This window comes from Eschrichtius robustus, chromosome 5 (genome assembly GCF_028021215.1).
Source record: "Eschrichtius robustus isolate mEscRob2 chromosome 5, mEscRob2.pri, whole genome shotgun sequence".
Classification (NCBI taxonomy): Eukaryota; Metazoa; Chordata; class Mammalia; order Artiodactyla; family Eschrichtiidae; genus Eschrichtius; species Eschrichtius robustus.
Genome location: NC_090828.1, coordinates 45,575,812 through 45,603,770, shown reverse-complemented (window position 1 = coordinate 45,603,770; position 27,959 = coordinate 45,575,812). Strand labels below are relative to the sequence as shown.

Genomic DNA, 27,959 nt, shown 5'->3' with positions numbered 1-27,959 from the left:
ATTTACTTTTATACATATTGAGATTAAAATTAATAAAAACTTGTGAAAATTATCCAAAATTAAGTGAACATAATAAGATTATAAGTGAAAATAAGAAAAAATATTATAATACATGATATTTTGCTGGTAAATATTTAAAACAAAATATAATTTTAGAATACATTAAAATATATATTTTCATATTTCCAAGTGTGCCGAATCACATAAGTTTTATATTAAGGTAAGTATTCTGTTTATAGTCATTCCTTCCCATCCCCCAGGATACTCCACTATCTCAGGCAGCAATCCACAATAAAAAGTACTTGTACATTGCCACTAGGTGGCAACACTTAAACATTCACAAATAGAAAGGAATAATAATGACCCCAAATTGTAAAGAACTTTATTCACTGATGGTTAGTAATATCACACACACACACACACACACACACACACTATGAAATGTTAGAGTTGGTAATAACTGGTATAGTCCCCATTTTACAGATGAGGGAAGAGACCTATAGAGGTTGCGTTTCATGCAATTAGAACTCATCACACCATTGACTGTCCACCTCCTGACAGGTTGCTAGTTTGCCACTATGAATTTACCAGGACAATACACTTAAAACTAAGGATATGTGATGAGAGACAGTCATGATCATTGGCTAGTAATGAGGGCTTCAAGAGAGTATCTCTATATCAGTAGTTCTCAATCTTAAGCAATTTGCTCCCCTCCCCCACTCCCCACTGCCAGGGGACATTTGGCAACACCAAGAGACGTTTTTATTTGTTCCAATTGTATGAGGGAGTGCGGCAGGTGTTTCTACTAGCATCTAGTGGGTAGAAATCAGGAATGCTGCCAAACATCCTACAATGTATAAGGAATGATCTGGCCCCAAACATCAGTGGTGTTTAGCTTGAGAAACTCTGCTCTGCTTCACGAGCTTTTGTAGTGTTTGATGGTAATGAAGTAAGGGGAGAAAAATGGTATTTATGACTGCGGTACCAGCCTATATTGTGTCAGCCACAGCTTTTGTCCAGGTAAGCGTCTCCTGCAAGTCTTGGGACCTGAGGCAAAACATTCTACCTGTAGGTATCTTATGACATCATGCCAGTATCTTGAAAACAGCCCTGGTGGGAGTATTTACACCAGGGAAATCAGCAAAAGCTACAGGCATATTCTTTTTTTTTAAACACCTTTATCGGAGTATAATTGCTCTACAATGGTGTGTTAGTTTCTGCTTTATAACAAAGTGAATCAGCCATACATATACATATATCCCCATATCTCCTCCCTCTTGCATCTCCCTCCCACCCTCCCTATCCCACCCCTCTAGGTGGTCACAAAGCACCAAGCTGATCTCCCTGTGCTATGCGGCTGCTTCCCACTAGCTATCTGTTTTACATTTGGTAGTGTATATAAGTACATGCCACGCTCTCACTTCGTCCCAGCTTACCCTTCCCCCTCCCTGTGTCCTCAAGTCCATTCTCTACATCTGCATCTTTATTCCTGTCTTGCCCCTAGGTTCTTCAGAACCTTTTTCTTTTTTTAAAAAATAAGTCAGTCATTAAACATTTACCATCACACCACTGCTTGCTAGGATTAAGAGAGGAACAGATTTCCTACTTGGGTATCTGCCAGGACTGTCTTGCTTGATTCCAGGTAAATAACGACTCCTCACAGTTTTTCACACACACACACACACACACACACAATTCACATTGATTGTCTCAGACTTAACCAAGATAGGAAATGCAGCCTATAACGCACTAAGTCGAGAAGAGAAGAGTAAGAGGAGTGAGGAGTAGATTCACTGAATCCTGACAGAAATTCTGGAATTCCAACAACTATTTCCACAGCAACTTCTACCTAGACTTAGGACTCAGTTTTATCAATTATTCTGGGCACAAGTACATTGATACACAGTGTTTTCTGCATGACCACCCACCCTCCACCCAACTAAAGTCATCTTCCACCTGTCTCTGTCATCCTAGACCCTGGACAGACATCTGAAGATCTACCAACAGCATTTAAGCTACCAACGCTGGTGAGGTAGCTCAGCAGAACAGCAATGAAGAATGGGCCATAAGGGAATCGGGACACAGCTTTGCTGCCCACCTACATGGCTATGAACTCCTTCCTTGGGGCCACTGTCATTTACCTGCATACCTGCAAATACCTTCCATAACTCCAGCTGCGGTTTGGAAACAGTACTGGCATCACCCTATACTTGGTGAAATGTGTAGAAGCCGAAAACAGTATCAAAGATGAAACCAGTGGCAAGAGTTCCTAGCGACATGATCTAAAATATGCTTTTTCCTTATTTGTATATTTAAGGTTGTTTGTTCCTTCCTTGCTCATCTATTTTTCCCATTTAGATATGGATAAATACATCTTTGGAAGGTTAAAAATCCATAGAGAGTTAAATTTTAGTAGATATCATTAGAAAATTAAGCAGCAGAAATTTTTCTGATTGTAACACGGATAATGACAGCAATACACAAATTCGTCTAGGCATTTAGTACATAAAGGACATAAGTTTTTGAGGGTGAGATATAAAAAAAGCAAAAGAATTGCTATAGTAGGACTTGGTAATAAGAGAAAACATTTGGCACGTATTACATAATAGCCTCATGTCTTATCTCAAGAATATAGAGTTGATTATTTAAATTTAAAGATGTTCCCTTTGGTAATGAATTTGTTGATGTTTAAAATCACTCCTTTGATAGCTCCGCAGCAGCTGCTCAGTGAAAAAGGCAGTGTTACTTGGGAAATAAATTCATTATACAACCACTTGAAAGAAAATTTCGTCCTCTAATAATTTCTTGTTCCTTTATCCTATTTGGATATTCCTGCAGCAACCACAGATCACAGAACTTGGGTGTTTTATCTCAACAATGCATTCTTGGCATTGTTTACTCATGATTTACAACTTCTGAAAACAACATGAGGTACTCATTATGTTTCCTTAGATTCTACTTTATCTTAATTTGACCCCCTAAAGGACAAATAAATATCATCTGTGTTATCTAAGAAGATGTTAGGTAATTATTAGCATGTGATGCTTTCCTCTGAATCAGGATCAATACGCAATTACCTCATGACCTGAATTCTATGTCACGTTTAATAGAAGTGAGAAAGGAACGGTGCCACTGGCTCTTTGCTGCATCCAGGGAGCTTGGTGTAGACGGGCTTATGCGGTACACAGCACAATTCACAAAAAGGGAACTCCACTGCCAACTTACAGGTTTTCCTTTTGGGCCTCTCTCTCCTCTTGGTCCCTGTGATCCTGGAGGTCCCTAAAACAGAAAACAGTGGTTATGCCTGCAAAACACATATACTTCAGACATTTTTGTTTTAAAGGTTTACCGATATAAGAAAATTGGAAAACAGAAATATCACACTTTTTTAAAATTTAATTCAGTTGAAGACTACAGAAAATAAACCCATGTGCATATAAAAGCTCTGTGTGCATAGAAAGGCTGTTTTTTTTAGCACTGAAGCTTAAAGACTTGAAAAGAAGTGTAAAAACGTGGTGCCCAATGAGCTGTATATATTAGTTTGAACAATAACAGTAAATTTGTAAGGACTGTTTTTTTGCTGTCTTGTCTCAGACACAAAAACTGACGATTCAGATTTGAGAACTACAAAATCGTACAAACTCCAGATTTCCAATTTTCTGACGGATGTGTGAGTTCATATTGGTACATGATATCCCAAACTGTTCATCACTATTCAAGTTGCTGATGAAAGCAGTGGGAAGAAAGGCCTCTTATTCTACTGTTAATTTGTGTGCCTTCAAGTATCTAGTATCTTTTTTTTTTAACTTGATTTAGAATATTGCATCATCTCCATCGTATATTTAAAATCCACTGAGAATTTTCCAAATGGTAATTGCAGTTATTTCTCCATTAAAATAACAAATGATTGGGACTTTCCTGGTGGTCCAGTGGTTAAGAATCCGCCTTCCAGTGCAGGGGGTCGGAGAACTAAGATCACACATGCAGCGGGGCAACTAAGCCCGCGTGCTCTAGAGCCCGTGAGCCACAACTAGAGAGCCCGCATGCCACAACTAGAGAGAAGCCCACGCACCGCAATAAAGAGCCTGCGCGCTGCAACGAAGGATCCCACATGCCACAGCTAAGACCCGATGCAGCCAAATAAATAAATATATATTTTTTTAAATAACAAATTATTATATTTCAAAAGTGGCATTTTGTGCTGATATCTTAACCTTTTTTTTCCAGAAAATGGCAGTTGCCAGGAGAATTTTATTTCTCTTCAAAAGAGTTTCAATCGGGCTTCCCTGGTGGCGCAGTGGTTGAGAGTCTGCCTGCCAATGCGGGGGACACGGGTTCGAGCCCTGGTCTGGGAAGATCCCACATGGCGCAGAGAAACTAGGCCCGTGAGCCACAATTGCTGAGCCTACGCGTCTGGAGCCTGTGCTCCGCAGCGGGAGAGGCCGCGATAATGAGACGCCCGCGCACCGCGATGAAGAGTGGCCCCCACTTGCTGCAACTAGAGAGAAAGCCCTCGTACAGAAACGAAGACCCAACACAGCCATCAATAAATAAATAAATAAAATTAAATAAATATTTTAAAAAAAAAGTTTCAATCGAGTTATAAAAGTTAGACTGTTCATTTACTCAAGTCAACATACAGTATTGTTTAAAAGCAAAAGCTTCAGAAGGACTATAGCAGGTCTGTTAAAGCGTATCAGTATTTCACTTATGTTAATTTAATGTGTTTTAAAATTTACAGGAATTGTGTGTGCATGTGTGTGTGTGTGTGTCTTATCCATCTGGTTACCTGTGAATGCTACCACTAATCCAAACCTGAAATCAATAGTCTTTTACGCTAAACCAGAAATATGCTATCTGATGCATAATTTCTCAAACTCTAATGCAATATGTGATTTAATTTTATAGTAACAGATGAAATTAACAGTTTGTTTCACTAAACAGATAAAAGGAGTCTACCCTTAATCATTGTCAAACAACAGACTAATATGCCCTAATTTCAATGAGTACAGTTAACCTAATTAGGGTTCATCAATATCATTCACTGCTGCAAAGGAATTCTTAAACTTGAGGATGTTTCAAAACAAAATGTTTCAAGAAATCAAGCATCATTATTTTATAGTCTATTGTCTTTTCATAGATATAATATCCATAAAGATTCAGTATCTCAAAGAACTTAACAGTACCATGAATATTGGAGGAAACTACTTACTGAGGGTCCTGGACGTCCACGTATGCCTGTTACCTAAATGATAAACAAGATAATATGTAAAGAAAAAGTTTCTAAGGAGTTTTCGAAAACTTAATAGTCTAACAAATAAGAATAACAACAAAAGCCCAGTGAATTCTTTTAGAACAAATAGATGTTGACAGTTGATGCCCATTTCCTCCTTGCCTATAAAGCTAAGACATTATCTAATTTAAACTCTAATATAGGGAGGCAGTACTGGTATAGTGATTGAGAGCACCAATGCTGGAGCCAAGAGGGCTGGGTTCAAATCCTAACTCCATCCCTTCCCTTACCAGTTGTATGACCTTGGACTAATTAATTACTGTCTCTGTACTTAAGGTTCCTCTTCTGTAAAATGGTGATAATGATTACGAAATTACCTCCCTCTCAGAGTTGTTGTGAAGACAAACAAATAAATATTTGGAAAGCGCTTAAAACCGTACCTTAGACATTGTGTTTTTAAATGAAAGAAAACAATATGAATGGTTTACTTTTTAGGGAATCTTTGTTAAAGACAAGCCAATTTAAAAGCAAAGCAAACATGCAAATATTGTCAAATAAATCAACATGTTATATTTTTGTGTTGACAAAATGATGATAACTCCTTTAAAATCTAGGACAGTGGTGAAGAACTTTCATCCTCTTTAGTGATATACTTTTTGATCATCTACAAGTCTAAATAACTCTTAAGAACTCTTATACACTATGAATTTAAATCAGGATAATGGCATAACGTATTTCCAGAAATGTGGCACATTAAATCATGCCTTTCCATTTGGATTATATGGCTATTTATACTATAAAAAATGTACATCTTAACTATCACTTTATATTCACATACATTATATTTAATTTTGTAAAATCCTGATTTACACCTTTAGTCATGCGACAATAAAAGTCAGGAAATTGTGAAAAATAAACATGAAATATTGTATTAAAGAATTGATCTATTTTGGTTTGCTTCTTTTATACTAAAAACTTGGTTATAAAATAAATTCCCTGTTTTTGAAAGTATGTATATAAGCAATAATATATCAATACAACAAGGCTGTAACTAAGTTTATCAATGGTACATGAAAGCAGTATATACATATATACTTACAACAGGCACTAACCCTGGTTCTCCTTTTTGTCCCTATGAAACAAAATAAAAGTTCAATTAGCAAAATATAGTGGCTTGTTGAGCATTAACATGTCATATTAGAATATTCCATGTAAACACTGGAAATTTCTGTGTAAGAAAGGTAAAAAAATAAATAGAGAAAAAAAGTTAACAATCAATCTTTAAAATATTTAGTCAGACATTATTCATGAAAAAAACACTACTTATCTCAAAGACATGAAAAGAAAATTAATCCAGTGTGTGAAATGTGTAAAGTTGTTTCCCTTCAGTTTTTACAGTAATCAAGCCCAAAGAGAAAATCCAGAAATGTGGACATATTTGAATTTTCACACTCATATTACATGCCACCTAGCTTTTAGTAACCTATCAGATGCCATTCCTGAAACACCTGCCATCCCTTTTTTTTTAACTCATGGAAGAATATGAGAAATAACAAGAGATGTATGGCTGTCTTTTAAGAAAAAAAAAAAGGAAAGAAAAGAAAGGACATAATAATATTAGTCAGGTAATTCTCAATATCTGTGGAAAATCTAGAAAAAACATTAACTGAACAGGAAAGTAAAAAATAACACAAGAAACTATCATAACTTAAATAAAGTCGGGAAGTTTAATTTGCTCTTATAATAGATGTAGATAACACAACAGATACAGATGGAATTTCTTTTGATTCTTAGAACTTTAGATTATCAAAACTTCATTCTTATAGCATGATGTCAAGTATATAGTTTAAATAATATTGGATGAATTGTATCTTTATATACCTCTACTGTATCACGTACTTGCTTGTATTATTTATTTCAGAATTTGTCTTCCAACAGATTTTGGTCTCCCCAAGGTCATGATTATGTCTACTTTATATTCTCAGCTGGACACACAGACGTTCTCAATAAATTAATTAATATATTAATTTTCATTAATACACTATGAAAAATGTTTTTTCCTAGGCAATTACAGAGAATGAATGCATTGAGGATTACATCCAAACTATAGAAAATGCAACGATAATGAATTCTCTTTTATTAAATTTCTCCTTTTACATATACTGTTCTTATATCTGATTATATAAAGAACATGAGTTCATAGTAGGGAATTGTTAAATAGAGGAAACAGAGAGATAAACTAAATATCATACTCATGCCCAGGAGATAATCACTGTTAACATTCTGGTAATCTTAGTTTTCCATCATGTACCTGAGCTTGGTTTACCTTATCAGTGCCTCAGTATTTTACTCTTAGATTTTGTCTTCATTCAAAACATTATTTTACAATCTTGACAGTCTTAATGGTGGACTCAGTGAAAGAACAGTACCCTGATCATACTTGCTGATTCTAATGCTGAGACAGCTAATACTCATGAAGTCACGAATAAACTGAGAATTTAGAAGTATTGCAAATGCATTGCAGCTCTATTTACAATAGCCAGGACATGGAAGCAACCTAAGTGTCCATCAACAGATAAATGGATAAAGAAGATGTGGCACATATATACAATGGAATATTACTCAGCCATAAAAAGAAACGAAATTGAGTTATTTGTAATGAGGTGGATGGACCTAGAGTCTGTCATACAGAGTGAAGTCAGAAAGAGAAAAACAAGTACTGTATGCTAATACATATATATGGAATCTAAAAAAAAAAAAAATGGTTATGAAGAACCTAGGGGCAGGACAGGAATAAAGATGCAGACGTAGAGAATGGACTTGAGGACACTGGGAGGGGAAAGGGTAAGCTGGGATGAAGTGAGAGAGTGGCATGGACATATATACACTACCAAATGTAAAATAGATAGCTAGTGGGAAGCAGCCGAAAAGCACAGGGAGATCAGCTCGGTGCTTTGTGACCACTTAGAGGGGTGGGATAGGGAGGGTGGGAGGGAGACGCAAGAGGGAGGAGATATGGGGATGTATGTATATGTATAGCTGATTCACTTTGTTATAAAGCAGAAACTAACACACCATTGTAAAGCAATTATACTCCAATAAAGATGTTTAAAAAAAAAAAAAAGAAGAAGTATTGGAAATGGCTCTACAGAGGCAGGAGGGTGCTTCAAGGTAGACTGAAGCACACCTACAAGAAGACTAGAGGAACAGGGGGTCAACACATATGGGAGGCAAAGCAGAACAGGCTTATCTCCGTGCTAACTTCTAGACTAGGTCTTTCCGTTTTTAACATGAAAGTAATACAAATTAACCTTTTAAGAGCTGAAAGAGCTTTCTTTGAAATACTAAGAGAATTTTAATTGTTCAGAGAGGGTATGCAAATCTGTGTCCAATAAATAAAGGACTTTATGAGAATGATACTGAAGAAAATGTTCCTTTTAGGAACAAGTCTAGAAAAACAAGTAAGAAGGGAGGAGAAATTATTTCAGGCAACATTAGAAAAATGAGCCTCCTATTGTTCCACAATACTTGATATGGGATTAAATGTTCTCTTATCAGGTTCTGATAACACATTTATCTAATGATTCTATGATCTTTCTTATTTTGGAAATAAGCCACATATGCAAATATTTGTTGCTTTTGTTAATATGGGCTTTGAATAAATCAATTTATGTGGAATGATAATTTTACTAAATTTGATTTCCATACCCCTGGGAAACATAAAATTCAAGTACTCAGATTCAGATGAGCATTACAGTTTATTTTACTTCTCATCTGTTATTCATCACTTAATGCTCTGTGGACATGCCTCACCACTTTTATGGCATGCCGTTACCATGGAAGCAGTCACAGCATTTTTCCCAGCATCATGCCATCTGTACTATTTGCCTCCTACAGGATTTCAACAAGGGCTCAGTAATTATTTGGGGGTTAACATGAATGAATGAATGAATGAATGATAAATAAAAATCAATTTTATATAAACCAAACACAAAATGTATTTATATAATATTACTCTGCTCTCATATTTCTGATGACGCTTGATAATAAATAACAGGGTCATGAAGATAGTAGCACATAACTAGACCATGCTAAATTAACATCTGCTATGAGTGTGTCCAGCTGTCCCATACCACCTTTGGGAAAGGCAGTAAACTAAATGACATAGCCTGACAGCTGTCCCTCAGCAAATTGGGTGATTGCTAACCAAATCAAATTGATTACATCAGGGCAGTTCTCACCGTTAGTTCTTTTTTTATTTCACAGATTGTTTATCTATCTACCTACCTATTCACCTATCTATCTAGTTTGTTTGAGGCCTATACTCAAACCTTTATGTTTCATATTTTTATAGCTTTCAGATGTAAATTAAATGTGAGCTGGAATCTGTAGTCCTTCTCCTTTAACATATATTCAAATGTAAATAGCTTCACTGATATTTATGTCAAATAAGACAACAACAAATTTATGGTGTTGCCCTCTGAACCAAAAAATGTAAAGGTGACAAGGACCTCCCCTTGATAGATAGCATCACTTTCATTTACCATGAAGGTATTGCATTGCATTATCTGATTATCACTTTACCAAAGTTCCACTGCATGCAGAGGCAAAGAATTTAAATTTGCTGTCTAAAATCTGCCATGAAAATTGGGATGCCTGATCATTTCCATTCTTGATTCCTGTGCCCAGCCCATCTGGATAAGACCAGAGCAAATTCCATAGTTTTCAACTTAACCAGGAAACGGAGAGCACTTCCAAGGGAATGGAACTCTCTTCACTGACTGGGATTACCCATGTCTAGATGACAAGTGGCTAAACCAGCCAGCTGTACCAGGGTCATGGCTATACGCCAATATTGTCCTCTTGAGTGTAAGGCTTGTCTCTCGGATTAGATTTTAGGCTCCTTGAATGTGAAGAAGGGGAGAGAAAGGGAGGTGATGTGTGTTTGGCAAAACGTTCAATTAATTCTTTTAAATGAATCTTTACTTCCCAATCAATGCACGAGAGACCACGATTCCACTGAAGTAGAACTAATACCCTTCCTTCCTTCCTTCCTTCCCTCCTTATTTCCTTCTGTTAGACATCCATTAGACATTTAATATATTAATTAGACCTTAATTAATTAATTAGACATTAATTAGACATTAATTAGACATTTAATATACATAAGGTATATACTAAGTGCTGTGATAAATGCAAGTAATACAAAGGTTAATATGACACAGTCTCAATCTCTAAGGGATTCACAACCTTCTGGAAGAAACATCTATAAACAAAAATTAACAAAGGGAATAAAACAGAGGCATCTATAATCTATAATCAAAGTAGTTAAACTGTGCTCATATATTTATATTAGTGTGGTACTTTATACTTTACAAAAGGCTTTCAAACACTTCAAAGCACAGTCCTATGCGGATAGCGTTAGAATTTTAAAAATTTACAAAAATGAAACTATGCAAAGTAAAACTTACCTTTCTTCCTCTACCTATAAAAAGAAAAGAATAAATATGTTATTTTATGCAGATATAGTTATTGAGAATCTCCTAAATATTTATTTCAATAATTATTTTTAGAGAGTCAGAACTTAACTTAAACAGGTTTCCCTGTCACCAGTAGATACAATTCAAAAGTTGTTTTGGATCAGTATGTTCGTAGGAGGCAAAATAATACATCCCTTTGGAAAATTCTGACGTTATGTGATTATTCTTAACATCCTTTATATAGTATTTAAAATTCATTAAATTATAAAATTGACTATTAAAATTATAACTAATTATCTTCAATCAGTATGCTCTGTTTTTGTTTTTTATACTTTTTTGAGTAGGCTATTCATTCACATGGTTAAAAAAAACAAACCCAAAATATATTAATAAAGGTATACAATTATACAGTGAAAAATCTCCTTCTTGTCCCCTTTCCTCTAATTCCCACATTTCACTTCTCACAGGAGGTCACTATTATTAATTTTCCTATTATTAGTCTTCCTAACCAAGAACATAATAAAACATTACATTTATTAAAGTCATCATTTGAGTTAGTAGTGTTTTAAAGTTTTCTTCAGATAGGTCTTGCAAATTTTGTATGAAGTTTATCCTTAGCCACTTTATCCTATATATTGCTATTATAAATAAGATATTTTTATTCCTATTATTTATTCTATGAGGTAATTGTATACAGTATATCTATTAATTTGTTAATTTTATACTGCACTATCTTACTAAATTGTTTTGTAGTATTTTTTTACTCTATTCCCTCAGGTTTTGTAAGTACACAATTGTAACAAAACACTGTTACTATAAAGATGAATCATTGGACCAATTCTGAGTTGGCCCTAAGCATTAAAGGTAATGCTTCTATTGTGACCACCTAGAGGTGTGGGGTGGGGAGGGTGGGAGGGAGGGATATGCAAGAGGGAAGAGATATGGGAACATATGTATATGTAAAACTGATTCACTTTGTTATAAAGCAGAAACTAACACACCATTGTAAAGCAATTATACTCCAATAAAGATGTTAAAAAAAAAAAAAGGTAATGCTTCTATTATTAAATATAATAAAGCTTCTAAGCTGAGATGTAAATATTTTATTATGTTAATGAAATGTCATTTATTACTAAGTTACTAAGTATCTGTATCAAGAATATTTATTTGTCTTTGCCAAATGTCTTCAATTATGGAGAAAAGCATGTGATTATTTTCTAATAGCTCTGCTAAGATAATTATTTTTAATTAATTATTTTTATTAATAGCTTTCCTAATATTGAATTATTCTTTTACTTAAGGAATAATCTCTACTTTTTCATGGCTAATTATCCTTTTAATGTGCTAATAGATTTAATATTTTATTTATTTTTTTTATAAATTTAAAAATATTAAGTAAATTTGTATGATTATAGTTTTCTTCTTTGTGCAATCCTTGCCACATTTGGCTATCAAGGATGTACTTCCTTCATAACAAGACATTAGAAGTATGCCTTCTCTTTGCATGTTCTAGAAGAGCTTAAACAGCATTAAAATAATCTGTTTTGTAATGGTTTAGCACAACTGTGAAATCACCTGCTACTTTTAGTAGGTCTATCTGCTTTACAAATTTTTCTATTTCTTCTAGGGAAATCTGTGTGCTCACTTTTTCTCCTTTTACCAGGGCTAGTTTTAGCAAATTATATTTTCCTAGAAAGGTATCCATTTCATATAGGTTTTCAAATTTATCAGCATAAAGTTGTGCAAAGAAACCTTTTATTATTCTTTTATGTTCTCTGTTTTCATTTGGTCATTTTCCCATTACCATTTCTTATTTTATGGTTAATTTATTTTGTTGATTTCCTGTAGTACTATTTTTTGAATTTACATATTTCTACTGTATTTCAGTTTTCTCACTTTTCAACTCATTTTTTCTTTATGAATTTCTTCTGCTTATTTTCAGCTTATTTAGTTGTTCTTTTTCTAATTTTTTGAGATGGATGCTAAATGCACATATTTTTATTCTTTCTTTTTCAATTTTTTAAGAATATAGCTGTAGATTTTTCATTATATTTTTAAAAAATGTTTCATAATGTTTTCAAGAACATTTGTATTGTTTGGTATGTTAGTCTTTCTGATGTTTGAGAAGATTCATATATTGGCTCTACTATTTAACATTATTCTTTTATATTACTCATATCTTTATTTAGACAGTTTCTATTAGCTCCATTAAAATGAGCAGTGATAAAAATTACAGTGCTTCCTATTTCTTCTCTGACCCCCACACTTTCTTCCAGCACGCAATTTAAGACAAGAAAATGCTCTAGTATTTATCTCTGTAGTGTTAAATGTGCTACTATACTTCTTCTATATGATTTGTCAGCTTTGAATGATATTTTTTGACTTCTGCCTCTTAAAGGTGAGGAATTAGCAAACTCAACTCTACTTTACCCCTTTTTGTCTTCTCCTCTCATTATGTATTATTAGCTGTATTATTTCTATATTGTCAGATTCAATAACATTTACATTCCCATCCATCACCCTAAACTGCATTTTTGTTTTAGTCTCTTTCTACAGTTATATATATCAATGCTCACTTCAGTTCTTTGACAATTTCCCCAATTAACTCTTGGTTGTCTTGGGTTTGTCCCATAGTAGTTTCCCTAAGATATTTATGGAAAGATTCCCAGAGTTCCTGTGTGTTTTGCTGTTTTTTCCATAACTTTAATACTTGAAGGAGAGAATGGATTTATCTTTAAACTTTGGTTCCACATATTTTTTTCCTTGAGAAACATGTAGATATTGTTCCACTCTCTTTGGGTATTGAATATTATTACTATGGAGAAATCTGTGACTAATCTGAATAGTTTTTCACTTTAGAATTTATCCATTCTTTTTCACTGATTTTCCAAAAGACTCTTTTTCTTTAAAGTTTAATAACTTTACTAAGATATGTCTCTATGCTGACTCTTCTGGGTCAATTTTTTTAGCCACTTGGTTTCCTTTTTCAATATCAAAATGAAAGTTTAATTTTACTCCAGAAAAGTTTTCTTGGATTATATCATTATTTGTTCTGCTCTATTGCATTTATTTTTTCTTTGGGATTCTTCTTTAGGGCTATCCTTTACATATGTTCTATATTATTTTCTTTCAAATCTTTTTCACTATTTTTATTTTTTATTTTTACTTTTCTCATTTCTATTTTCTACATCCCTTATTGTATTTTCTGCAGAATTTATCAATTCTCCTTGTGTACTTTGTGCAATTTATCAATTTCTGCAGAATTTATCAATTCTCCTTGTTCACCTTCCTATTTCATCTTCATTTCCCTATGATGATTTGGTTATCCTTCTACTTATTTACTCATTATTCCTTCTTTTTGTATTTCTAATTTATGACATTCTTTCTTTCAATTACTTCATTAAGTTTTATTTAGTTTATGGTTAAATGGTTGGTCAGAATTTTTATCTGTTCTGTGACAGTATATTTACTGGTGTGTTCTTTATCTCATAAATTTCGTTAAACTGTCCTACCTTTTTCCTTATAGTATCTTTGTATCAATGCTGTTGTCATCTCTTTTTTTTTTCATTATTCATCTTGGAATAAATTGGGCTTCCCTAAACCACCTATTTGTAGGAAGTTGTGTATTTTTCTCTGGTTTTTGATATTTGCCACCATTGTCCCAACATACTACTTGCTTATTCCCACAGGTTTAATTTTGCTTTACTCCTGGGGATTCTGTGCAGATTGTATCTACTTCAGGTAGCCCTTTGGTGTCTTGTTTTTAATTCTTCCCATTATATCTTCCGTATTACCTGGCTAAAAATTAAGTTTGGGTATTTATTCCAGGCAAACTGTCACTGTTGAAAGATACCCAAGAGGATAATTGGTAAATTACTATGTAATGTTTCCATGAAAATACTTCTGAATACTTCATCATATTTGTTGTTATTTGCAGTGAAATTTGGGGGAAGAAATAAAGCCTTGACACTGTCTAGACAAGGATGCATGCAAGTCTCCATTCATGACTGCTAAAACAAATAACCTAAAAGTTTAATATTAATCTTACCTGGTTCACTAAAACACATAAATATGAACTTGTTTCTCTTATATGGAAGTTTTTCTGACATGTTACTCAAATACACAGGTTATGTTAAACACAGACACTTTTCTCCAAAAAAGAAGTTTTAAAAACCAATAATTTATATCATTGTTTTCTCAAGGAAATCCATTTCATTCTCTTGTCTTTCTTAGCCAACATTAAAAGCATTCTGCATTTCTGAGCCAATGTAATAGAGGGTGCTGTGGCAATAAATTACATTAGAAATTATTATTCCATTACCAAGGTCAAAGCTGGCACCAGGGAAGAGAAATGTGTTTCTAGAGCTCCTCTTAGATATTAATGGACTTCATAGAAAAGCAACAAATATCTTGGAGGCACCCAGCATGGACAGGGTAATAAATGACCATCTTAAGTAGTACAAGGAATTCTCAAATTAGACTTAACCACTTAAAATGCAGCCAAAAAAATTCCCTGGTTTTTAAGAAGACAAGAAATAACTTTATTTTCATTACTGTTAGATAAAGTGGGTGAGAGAAATTATTAACCCCAAAGACCACTGAATAGTGGCTTAATTATTTTCTTGGGTTGCTGAATTCTGAGAGCAAAAAACACTGTTACTATAAAGATGAATCATTGGACCAATTCTGAGTTGGCCCTAAGTATTCTTACCAAAATTGGTATTGCTACTTCCAGTTGTATGTGGACAGACAGGACAGCACTCCCCAGGAGGAGTTATGGGGTCGGCACATTCAAGCACATCCTGGCACTGTATCTTGTCACAAAGAATGGCGCCATTGTCACAGACACAGATCTGGCAAGGGGCAGGTTTCCAAATGTCCCTGTTTAAGTACATCTGACCATTCTGAGTGCAGGCTATTTCTTCACCATATCCTTCTAAAATAAGAAGAAAAAAAGGAGGTTAGTAATCTTCTGAAATTTTGGAATCTGGGAAATATTTAAGAAGGTGAGTCATCTTGTGGGTTCTAAAAAACTCTGGGCTAAGCGGTAACCTCCTAAGGAGGCAAAATACAGATGAACTTACTTCATTAGTATTTAAAGACAAAGCATGTAATTCACAATTGAATTATTATGATACTTATATTCCAGCATGATAGGGGGGAAAAAGTGATCCAAAGTTAAGTATACTAAGTCAGAGAGGCTTCCCAAGATCATTTTTGAAGATACAAATAACCAAACGTGGTAAGATCATGTCAGAAGGATAAAAATAAACCATTGAAAAAGCAGGAAAAGAATAGTTCCAAAGAGAATACATAATTTCAGGGTTTGGTGAACCCTATGTGACTTTAAACTGACCAGAAATTTTCCATTAGTAAATCCCACAACAACAGAAGACAATATATATTCTCGTACCATGAAGAAAAACTTAAATTCATTTTAAACATTAAGGTAAAAAAGAATAATGGTGACCCATTTCATGGAGTAGATTTCCACTAAACATCCGAAACTAAAGTTGTTTCCTAAACTGTAGTGGAAATGCAAAGCTTACACAGGTAATGCATTCATTATCTTTGCATCAAAATTAATTAAGGAAAGTCACAACCAAAACAATATGGTAAGCTATAACCTAATATCTGCCAAATACTTTTCTTACATTTAGATAAAAATTTAATGCAGATTTGGAAAATATATACACACAGTTATACACATAGTAGTTCTCTTATACATTTACTATAAAATAAACACATATATTACATCTTTAACTTTGTGATTCTTAAGAAACAAAACTATAGTATTTTAAAACATAATGTGGATCATATAATCCTTGCTTAATTCCTTCAGGAGCTTTCCAACTACTTAAATTCAAAGCTCCTTTTTCAAGCCCAAAGGCCCTCCCTCCCAGTCCTTGTACAACTTGACCCCTTTGCCTAGCACTACCTTTCCATCCCTCAACTCAGACTCTGATAGCTCACTATTACGGTTTGCTTAATTGTCACCTGCCCCCCACAATTCTTCTCTGACTACCCTATAAAAGTAGACTTCCTTTACTGAATTGAAATGCTTCACAGAACTCTTTAAAGAACGCATTCACCCATCCATCCAGTGATTCATTCATTTTGTATTATATGCAAGGTAATTAAATATTTACTAAAATGGAATGGCTAGGCAAAAATCACTGCCTTCATAAGATTTATCACAATTAATATTCTTTTTTTTTTCCTTGTTTATTTTCTTATTTCCACCACTAGACAGTACATTTTATGAAGGTAAGAACTAGTGTGTCTTGTTCGTCATGGTATTTCTAAACCTTGATGTCATACCTTGCATAGAGCCGACATTCAACAAATACTTGTTCAATGGATGGATATGAATGAATGAATGAATCTAAATTATGGTTCACTAATTTAACTGCACCAGCACTAACTTTACACTTTACAAAAATAAAACTAAAAATTTTAAAATGTATTTACAATTAGTTTTTGAAATATATTTAGTTATATTTATATATTTATCACAATATAGTCAAATGCTAACACAGAACTATGGATGAAAATGATTTCAGTTTAAACACATTAGGCCAAATATCCATCTTCCTAACTTCAGAAAGTTTTTCTTGGATAACATTCTTCTCACTGCTCTATGGAATACTTTGCCTCACATAGTCTTTCATCACATATTTGGCAAATGGAAAATTGTTTTCAGAGCATGACACCACATCCTGGCTTCTGTGTTATTCACAAGAAGAGCACGAAGTTTCTAATCTGTTTCATTTTCATCAAAAGATGTTTATCACATAATGTATAGCTACTCAATAAAAGAATATTGGCTCTGTCTATCCAGTGTTACTATAGGCATTTTAAACTAAGGAGAAAATAAGTATCCTGCTTTAATATGCTTTTCTGCAGAACTATTTTGAAAAAAATAAGAAATTTGCACATCAAATAAGCAGTGTTACTTTTAGAAGAAAAATCACTTTGAAACAATGTAGTTCCATGGTGAATATTTTCACAAAACACAACCTATATAGAAATGGACTTACACCCATAGTCCATCGAACTACTCCATTAAGTAAAAAAAGAATAACTTTGTTCATTAAATTTTTTGATTGAGAAAGAAATATCCAATCACAAGCACTAAATACCATTGACTGAAACTGAGATACACCACAAGTTCAGTTAGCTTGCTTCTCCCTTCCCACACCCTGGGAGGCAAAAGTGTTCACATGTATCTACGGAGGGTTAAGTGGGTATGTGCCTAGGACTGCATGTGCAAAATACTGGAAGTATATGTATTCTGTTCTCAAAAATATATACTATCATTGTGAAGTCTCAATTTCACTGATGAAATAATTATATATGGGGAAGTAGTGAATGTGAAAAACAAAAAATGAGATGACATACAATGATGTTGTTGATTAAACATCATTAAAATATGTGAGAGACTCTTCAGGGGTGAGTTATACTGTTCTCTGTGGCTCCTTCAAGGTTGGAATAAAAAGACACATTCTCTCAGTCTGTGTTAACTCACAGAAGGTCAGTTTCTTCCTGAAAGTTTAAGACAGCATGACCTCAATCCAAGGGGCACTATATTACTTGCTTTAAATGACAATGTTAAAAGTTAGTTTTATACTCTGAGTCATCACTGGTCCTTTTCCCCCTGAGAATTTATAATTAAATTTAATATGATGTGGAAAGTTAGTTGGAATGCTTTTAAATGGCAAGGAGATGAAAAACCACATTCGCTGCTATAAACCTGCCCTCTCTTCCCCGGCACAGAATCCATGCACATCACAGAGGGCACAAAAACTTCGTGAACTCTGATTCTTCGTGTCTGAATGAAAGACATGTACAAAGAAACACTGGGTAGAAAATACAGGGTGTCTTGCAGTTCTCAAGTTTGTACGTGGTAGTTGTGTACCTTATGATTAGGTTGTCCCTTCTGTTTTCTACATAGATATTTATTTAAATGAAAAAGAAAAGTAAAATAGGAAGCAAAATTGCAGCCAATTTACAGTAAAGTAGCCATGACATAATTATTTTATGAATGACAATATTATTAAAAAATAACTAAGTAAGAATTCTCATATGACGTTCTGAGAGGGTCAATACCGCCCTCCTGATTCCTCTATAGAAATCATAAAATAATGCAAGTTGACATTAACCTTAATTGAAGGTCCAGAAGTTTAAAAATTATTTCTTATAAAATCTGAAAAAGAATTCCAAAACCAAAATACTTTGACACTTGTATTTTTTCTATGTATGTTTCTTTAATTTTCCTAAAATTGAGGAAGACCAATAGATATCTTATTGTATTGCCATTATTTTGTAATCTTCCATGGTGTTGTAACTTCCAAAAATTTTATCTTCCAAGCTACATGATTCTTTCTCCCTTATCAAATGTTCCAACAAATTAAACCAATCCATTGCAAAGTCATTACCACAAACATCTTGGCACTGATCTCTTAGAGAGAAGAGATGTATTTTATCTGACCATGTTTTGTTTGAGAGTAACTCAATTGTCCTGTGTTTCTCATATATCCTCAGAGATTTGTCTTCTCACAAAGATTAGGTGCTTTTAAATTTAGTTGTAAGAATTCAGTTCTTAATCACTAGATGGCAGAACAAATCCACCATCTTATTATAATAGACAATTAGAAACTCAGACATCAGAACTGCTGCTGCTTGACAACTATGGCCCACACCCTAGGGCTACATTCCTTTATATAACTGTACTTGTGCAAAAAAGTCTGTATAGAAATGGCCTTATTGAAACCTTTGTCCAGGAGAGATGTGATTCTATTTTTAATATTAAATTATTGGGGTCTACCTAAAAATTTTGAAAAATATATGAAATAAATGCACCTAAGCCCATGCTGGACATTCTGTAGACATTAACTAAAGATCTTCCTTGTAGAAATAATGTGCTCGCACATCACAGAAATTTTAAATCTCTTATTCAAACAAGTGTTTGTTCAGACCATTTTCTCTCACTGGACTGTGAGCTCCTTGGGAGCCAGACGTGTTCATCTCAGTAACCTTCACATCCAATGTCATAGAATCAGTCTTTGATAAACATATTTGCTGTGTGGATGAATGAGTGAGTGAATGAAGGCAGGAAGGACTAGTTCATTGACGTGCTTATTAAACAGATAGCACATGAAGCTCTCTTTCCTCCTTCCCTAAACTTCCCAAAGAGGATGTGCACTGAGGACCCCTATTTTGAATGATAGGGAAATGGGTCACTTGATTGTTCTTGTTAAGTATGCCCCTGACATCTAGACTTCTGTGTGGCCAGAAAGGAAGAAAACTGTGTCCATCACAGCCGCTCACATTTTGAAAAAATTTTCAAAAAGCTATAGCAGCCCTTCAGCCTGCCTGGCCCAGTTGGTCTAGGTCCCTTTGCTGGTTATGAAGGTCTGGGTTAACATAATTTAAAGTTTCTCTAATTGTAAAAGTTTTTGAAGGGTTAGAATCATGGCACAGTCAGCTGGTGTCCTCATGAAGTGGGCAGAGAATGCTTTATGGGACAAGAGAAGCAGCAGCAGAGCAGCTCCACTGGTCCCTCTGGACCAGAGCACAGATGCTGCCTTTACCAATGCACAGCATAGCCCCAGCTGCTGGACTCAGTTCCAGAGAATGTTCCAAGGCAATCCCTCCCTTCCTTCTGCGCTCAGGCACTGTTTATCAACACAACAGAGAGACGAAGAAGAGTATTCAGCTCTTCCTTTAGACCCTTCTGACTCAGTGCCAACAATTCCACACTGATCATTTCTTTTTCCTTATCTGATCCCCAACATTTAAAAAATAAGATACATATGAAGCCACCAGGGACAGCTGAGGGGGATCTGTTACATACTTTGACAATATTTTTCCACCGCAGCCTCAAGGTCTGTGAGAGAGTGGGTGGGTGAGTATGGAGCAGGCCTGTGAAGTTTTGCATCTTTTGTTTCTTCAATCCACTTATAGGCTTTCACTTTCCAATGAGCCCTCTGAATTTAAATCCCTTTTTAGGATGGTTACTCAAACTATTACTTTTTTTGTGCCCTTCTCTATTTTTTTGTACCAGTTGAACAAAAGTAGCCATTTGATGATTATTTGAGCTGAGTTAAATTTCTGTTCCACTAGGACAATCATATTTAATATTCTAAAGCAATATAATAACAATTAATTTTGAAAACTTATCTTGAAATCTGAGAAAGTGAAAAGAAGACAATGTATACATAGTATTTCAGTGAAACATACAAATAATGAGATTAGATAAACTGTACAAAGGTAGTTAGTTTCTTCAATACAGTCATGAAATGTTTCTCAATCTCACATGCAAAGGCTTTCCAGTTAACTAGTAAAACTGCTGTTTTTCCTTTACTTAAAATGGAAAAAATAAAAAGGAAAATCTTTTATATTAGGTATTACTTAAGTTTCTTTCCATGTATCATTGGGAAATCTAAATGACTGTGGCCAAAATGTGAAACTAAAATTACACACAGTGCACATGCAATGCTCATCTACAGTTTTGTCTGGAAAACCAACTTTCAGTCTGTTAATGCATTTGACATAGATTTTTTTTTTTTTTCCTCCAACCGAAGGCTCAAACTATTGACTAGTTGTAAAAACACCACACAGAGAATTGAGCCTGCCTTATATTGGAAACACTAGAAATTTTAGTAGTAATATCTATAGCAAACCCTAGTTCTATTCTCAAATATTAATCCTAAATGAATAATTAAGTACAATTTGTGCTATGCCAAATGTATGAAATGCCTGCCTAAATGCATGAAACGTTTCAAACTGTTTTTTGTTTTTTGTTTTTTGAATGAAGTCTGTCTGCTTAATCTCTCTCCAGCAATGACATTGCTTGAAATAAAGAAGAGAACCAAAAATCTGCCTAGCTATTTCTCTCTTCAAATGGGTAGTATCATGACTTTTATGTAGTCTGGAGATAAATTAAGTAACAAATTCTGAGCAACATACAGTACCCACATTTCAGATTTCCTTCATCTCCTTCAAGTCTTAGCTCAGATGTCACCTTCTCCATGAAGCTTACTCTGACCGCCTTACAAAAAATTGAAAATTACCACACACACCCATGTCACCCTCCATCTACCAATTCCTGCTTTTTTTTCTTTTAATGTGGTATTTAGCACTTTTGAACCTACTATATTATTGTATTTTTGTCTATTTTGTGTCTCCTCATGGTAGATTTATAGCTTTATAAGGACAGATACAATTTATTCTGGCTTGTCCACTGATATATCCTGATATTCTAGAATAGTAGTCAGGATCATAGTAGATGCTCATTAAATATTTGTTGAATTAATTTGTTAATTGAATTGAATATTAGTTGTTTGTGTTAGCAGCTTTAGATGGTGGAGTTGTTTTATAATTATAGAGTTATTATATAACTTAAAAGAGTTATTGTTATATTATAAGAGAATATTTACAGAACTAAACTAGGGATATTTCATTATCCTATGTTTGGACAAGAAAAATACAAAAAATGGAATCCAAGATTTTGACCTGTATTTAAAGCCAAAAGCCAAGATTTTGACCTGTATTTAAAGTAAATAACTGTAAACACAGTTATTTACAATAACTGTAAAGTTATTAAGGGTAATAACTTCTCAGTGCTTCTGAGAAGTTATTACGCTTAATAAGTAAATGAATGGAGACCAAATTAAAACACCCTTATGTAGAGGAAAAGAAAATAAAGGAAAGGAACACACATTATTTTCTTAAAACATTTCTTTCTTAAAACATGTTTTAAGAAAGAAGATTTAGAGTTTTCAAAAGACTTTTCATTATTTGTTCAATCCCAAATAGCTATGGAACACTTTTTTTGTGATAACACATTGGGTTATCTGGTGTTGAGATCAGAGGAGAAGAATGTAGAACATTTGCTAAGCTGTAGAGGGTAAGATTTAGGTTGAACAAAAAGACATTAACTAGGTTGTTTACTTTAGTAAAGGATATGTGCCTCAGTTTCTCTACTCATTAATGTATAGGAAAAGATGAAATATGAGCCTTCACTTTTGGATGGGATGAAATATACTAGGATATGACAAATAAAGTTGCCTTAAATTGCTGCTGAAAGTTAATCCAAATAAATTAGTCAATCTGGAAAAAGGAATGGAGGCATTATTTAATCCATTTAACCAGTATTTATTTATCCAGAAAGTTTTAGTGAATACTTGTCTAGTACAAGAACATAGTTTAGGCCATGGAATGAGACAGTTGGAGTCCAGCTTCCTTGCCAAAAACAAGCAAAATATACAGAAGTTGCAAAAGGTAATGCAACTTTCTTATAGGAGAAAAAATAAGTTTGTACAAATGTATATTTCAAGAATTCATTTTGGAAAATTTGCATACACATTGAAATTTTTATAAAATTAATTCTATTTTCTCATTAACCTACATGAGTCCCAGCCCCTTTTGAATTATTGGTTCTTATCCTGGAAATCTTCCTCTGTGTTTTGATAGGTCTTTGCCTAATGCTATTTATTTTAATTAACTAAAGCTAATTCTCAGGAACATCAACCTGGGGGCTTTCTAGAATCCCAAACAAAAACAATCTTCAATCATTTGGGGAAAAAAAAAAAAAGTTATGTTTATAAAAGCAGGCTGCAAATAAGCTAGGAGTGAAAGGAATGCAGAATTCCAAAAGGCATTAATTGAAGAGTAGATTGGTCACATACTGACTGTCCTTCAATGTCCTCTTTGGTAAGAAAATGGACTTCGAACCCTAGGATAGTCTGAATGCATAGCAGTGAGAGAGCGGAAAGCCACAATTCACACCATCCCAGCAGCCCCCACGGTGCAGCTGCTTCGCTGTGCGTTTTTCAGGCTTCCTTGGATGTTTTAGTCTTCCAATAGCTTCGGCATTAAGAATAGTTTCAAATTATAAAGTAAATGCACTTACTCTTGAAACAAACATCAAAGTAACATAATGTATGCATTTTGATAATATAGTTTATTTATTTAACAAATATTTATTATCCATCTGTTACTTTGCCAAGCACTGTGAATACAGAGGTCAAGTTACGAATTCCTCCCCATCCTCAAGAAACTCACAGACCAGTTAGGGAACCATTCCAGCAATAGACTAGAAGGACACAGTTCTTTAAGTATAAAACTAGAGGCAAACCCAAGTTGTTGTGGGAATATTTAAGAGGGGCACTTCACCGAGGCTATCTAGGTCAGAGAAGTCAAAAGGGTTCTGTAATGTCTTTCTTTCCTTTCTTTAACAATTTTTTAGTTTTTTTTTTTTTTTAAGTGCTAAAACTAATATCCAAAATGATTTCTTCCAAAAATTCACTTCCAGGCTGTATAATATTATCACTCCTGGCTCATTGCTGGTAACAAGCAACGAACTCCTTCTTTCTACCAACCGGCTGGGATGGACCTGAAGGAGCACAGGCACTTCCTCTCACTCATTACTTCCTGTTTTCATCTCTTTGGCATCTATTCTCTTGTCTGAGGGTAAAACAACAGCACTCTTGTTTCTAAACCTCCTGATGCCTACATAGGTGGGTGTCTTAGAGGGGAGCAGGGATGTGGCTCTTCGGTGCGTGGAGCTGCCTGGCAGCGCAGAAACCCGGGACAGCGGCACATAGCAACACGGGAGGCATCAGTTGCCACCGATGACTAAGTCTGGCAACACTCTGATGAACTATAAATGCATTTTTCCAGGTCCAATTCTACAGCCATTTGGAAATTCAGCAAAGCCAAATTAAAATACCATTCCTCCAATTTAGATACAGAATTCTGGATTATGCTGCCTTGAAATTTTAGGAAGTCAAAAATTGTTGTATTGTGTAACATTTAGCTTGAAAGACAATGAGTTTCAACCATGGGTGCCAGTTTATAATTTAGAAAACAGTGAGAAAAAAAGGTATCAAATATCTGTGCTAGAAGTTCACTTATTTTATACTCAGCAAATCTATCCACATCCACTTTCATAGATTACATAAGCATTTATCAAGAGTCTGTGACCATATCCCATGCCAGAGAGATACAAAAGTAAAAGACACATAAGCTACTCCAGAAGAGCTTTTAGTTGAAAAAATAAGAAGGAAGTTTATAAAATCATGCTTTTAACAAATATTTACTAAAGACTATCTAAATATAAATTATCTTCTATCCAGTTATTTCTCCAATGACCACAATTAGTCAAGGAAGCACATTGTTTATGTAAGACACTAGGTTCAAGGAATTATGGATAAGAAATCTAAACAGCTGAGATCACGATGAGCTGAAATTATCTGAGGAGGGGTGAACAGAAATGGGGTCTAAAGTAGGTCTGGAAAAATGCAAGGTATTTGAGATGGTGGAGGTAAGGAAGACTCTGCCTGGGATGGGAGCAGGAACCACCTAAAAGAGGCATGCAGAGGAGGGCAAACATGTCATAACAGGAGGGAACGGTTCTATATACGGAAAAAAGAGGTGATGTGAATTCTTACTATGAGTGACACTTCTTCTTCTAGGGGGGTTTTCACGACTTAACCCTTTCCCACATGTAATTTGGTCACTCTCTTCTTTGTGCTCTGATCTCATCTTGTCCATACACCTGGCAAAAGACCTGCAACAGTCTATCTATTGTTTTTTTACATGTAAACTCTATCAGGCTGTACATTTCTTGAGGGTGAACACATTTCATTTCTCTGTATTGTGAATGTAGAACAGTGCCTGACACATAGAACATGTCCAGTAAATGCTTACTGAATAAATGAATAAGTGAATAAATAGGAGGATGTATAAGTAGCTTTCAGGAATATTAATCTAACAACAGAATTTAAGGTGAATTGGAAGCAAATGAGACTAAAGACCACTAGTTTAAAATGTTATACTGTAGTTAGGAGAAATAGTTGTTCTGGGAATGAAGAGGGGTAAATCCATAAGACACCAGATAGAAAATATGTAGAGTTTGATTAACTATGAATGGGATAAGGCATTGGAAAAATTAAAAAATAACTTTTGAGGTTCAGGATAGAATGGAGGAGGTAACATTTATTGGATACAGTTGTGGGTGGAATTGTGTCCCCCCAAAAGATATGTTGACCTTTTTTGGAAATAAGTCCTTAGAAGATGTAATTACTTAAGGTGAGGTTGGACTAGAATAGGGTTGGTCCTTAATCCAATATGACTGGTATCCTTATAAGGAGAGGAGAAGAGAACACACAGAGAAACACAGACACATGTGATAGAGGCAGAAATTAAAGTGCTGCAGCTGCAAACCAGGGAAAAATCAAGGACTGCAGGCAACCACCAGAACCTAGGAAGAGGCAAGGAAAGATTATCCCTCTACAGGTTTCTGAGAGATCATGGCCCTGCCAACACCTTGATTTTGGACTTGTAGCCTCCAGAACTGTGAGACAATACATTTCTGTTTTTTTTAAGCCACCCAGCTACTATATATTGCGTTGTAACAGCTATGCTAAATTCCTATGTACATTTTATATTTAATCCTTAAACCACCCTGGTAGAGGCTTGGAGTCAATCAGGATCACAAAGTTAGTGAGTAGCAGAGCCAATATCTGAACAAACACACACTCCTAATAACTATGTTCTAAGTTAGACAATTGGACTGCTACTTTAGAGAGTATGTAAAAGAAAGACAAGTTTGAATACGTAAGATTTACAATTCACACTCTAATTGTAGATTTTGAATGCGTGAGAGTAATAACCTGACAATCCATATGAAGGATGAAGAGCAAGAGGGGTCTGGATTAACTTTAAAGAAAAATTTAAAAGAGTAAAGCATTCGTAGAGATACGAAAAGGGAGAGAGAGTGTTGGTTTTTTTTTTTTTTAATGAATTTGTTTTCAAAGGGAAGCAAGTGAAACATACTAAGAATATGAACTCTATTCTTTCTTTCTATTCAGCTCCCAACTCTAAATGGTCAATATTTCATTTCCTGATGCTGTGCCTGTGTAGCCACCAAATGTTACCATCCTAATATCCTGTGAAATTTCCCCTAGCTTTCCTGAGGCTTCACAGGATATTGATGGGGAAAACTAGCTCCATGACACAAATAAGCTTTCAGGCATTTTGATGAGTATGGATAGTAAACGACTGCATACCAACTGTTATTCAGTTCTTTTTTAGATTGGTTTATAGGGCACAGGAAATGAAATTTTCCCGCAGAAAACTCAGCTTACATTGTATAAATGTGATTCTCCTCATAGCAAACAATATACTTTATTCTATCTACTTTATTTAAATTAAAGAGGTGATGCTGAAAAAGCCATTGGGGAAAAGTCAATGAAATTCAACATTAAAAAATATAATTTAAAAGGAAACCATCAAACACCTGCTTCTTAAATTACATCATATTCAGTTCTTCATTTCCTTTCATTTTTCTGAAGTCTGAACTAGTCTTTACAAAAGTTGTTAACTGTTTTCCTTTTTTTAACATTTAATCTTCTGTTAAGAGCTCTGAAAACAGAAACTTCCTCCAAGAACCAATCTACAACTTCAGTTTTTTCCTGTTTAATAACTATCAGTTCATCACAATCTATGTGACTGGCAATAATGATTAGAAATTAAAGTAAATAATGGAATAGATGTGATTGTACATTTTGTTTTATGTTAATAAAAGAGGGAATGTGATCTAATAAAAATGTAAACCTGACCCATTTGCATCCTAATTTAATGGAAACTAATTGGATGAATTGATATTCTTATGATGTTAATGGAACAGCAGTGATTAAGATTTATTTAATGGAACATTTTGGCTAAATATCAAATACCATGAGCTCATGGTATTTGATATCATGAGCTCAGCCAGACTTTTCATGACTGGATCATATTATCAAATAAGATAATGAGATGACAAGGTGGGCTAGATACAAAAACAAACAAATAAACAAACAAAAAACCCTTATAGTATGTCTCCACCAATAGAAATCTCTCCGGAGTAGCAGAGGTTCAACTATAGGGGAATAAGGTCATTCTCAGCATCTTAATTGCCAAACAGAATACATTTAGAGGCATTATTTCATGCCTATCTACATTTACCAATGACTTCTCTTAGAGTTAGGAATTCTAAGGCATAGACAAAATCATTCTCCATATCCACACAAAACTGTAAGTCCTGTATAGCAGAATTTAATATTCAATATTATTCTATCTCATCTCATAAAATAAGAGGCTTTTCATCTCTTATAGGCTCCCAGGTTTTGGAGTCCTTAAACTGTCCATGGAGTAAATGAAGAGTTTACCCACAACAGGAATATGAAATATGCAGTGAT

General features: G+C 34.4%; 1 protein-coding gene across 1 annotated transcript in view; it reads right to left on the bottom strand.

Moving 5' to 3' along the window:
* The window catches only part of COL5A2 (collagen type V alpha 2 chain), a 147,464-nt gene that overhangs the window by 65,980 nt on the left and 53,525 nt on the right, over nucleotides 1-27,959 (bottom strand). The window contains exons 2-6 of the mRNA XM_068544802.1: nucleotides 15,425-15,649; nucleotides 10,705-10,718; nucleotides 6,333-6,365; nucleotides 5,213-5,245; nucleotides 3,226-3,279 (exon numbers count right to left, since the gene is read on the bottom strand). Of these exons, the coding sequence (XP_068400903.1) occupies nucleotides 3,226-3,279; nucleotides 5,213-5,245; nucleotides 6,333-6,365; nucleotides 10,705-10,718; nucleotides 15,425-15,649 (359 nt within the window). The remainder of the gene's footprint in view (nucleotides 1-3,225; nucleotides 3,280-5,212; nucleotides 5,246-6,332; nucleotides 6,366-10,704; nucleotides 10,719-15,424; nucleotides 15,650-27,959) is intronic.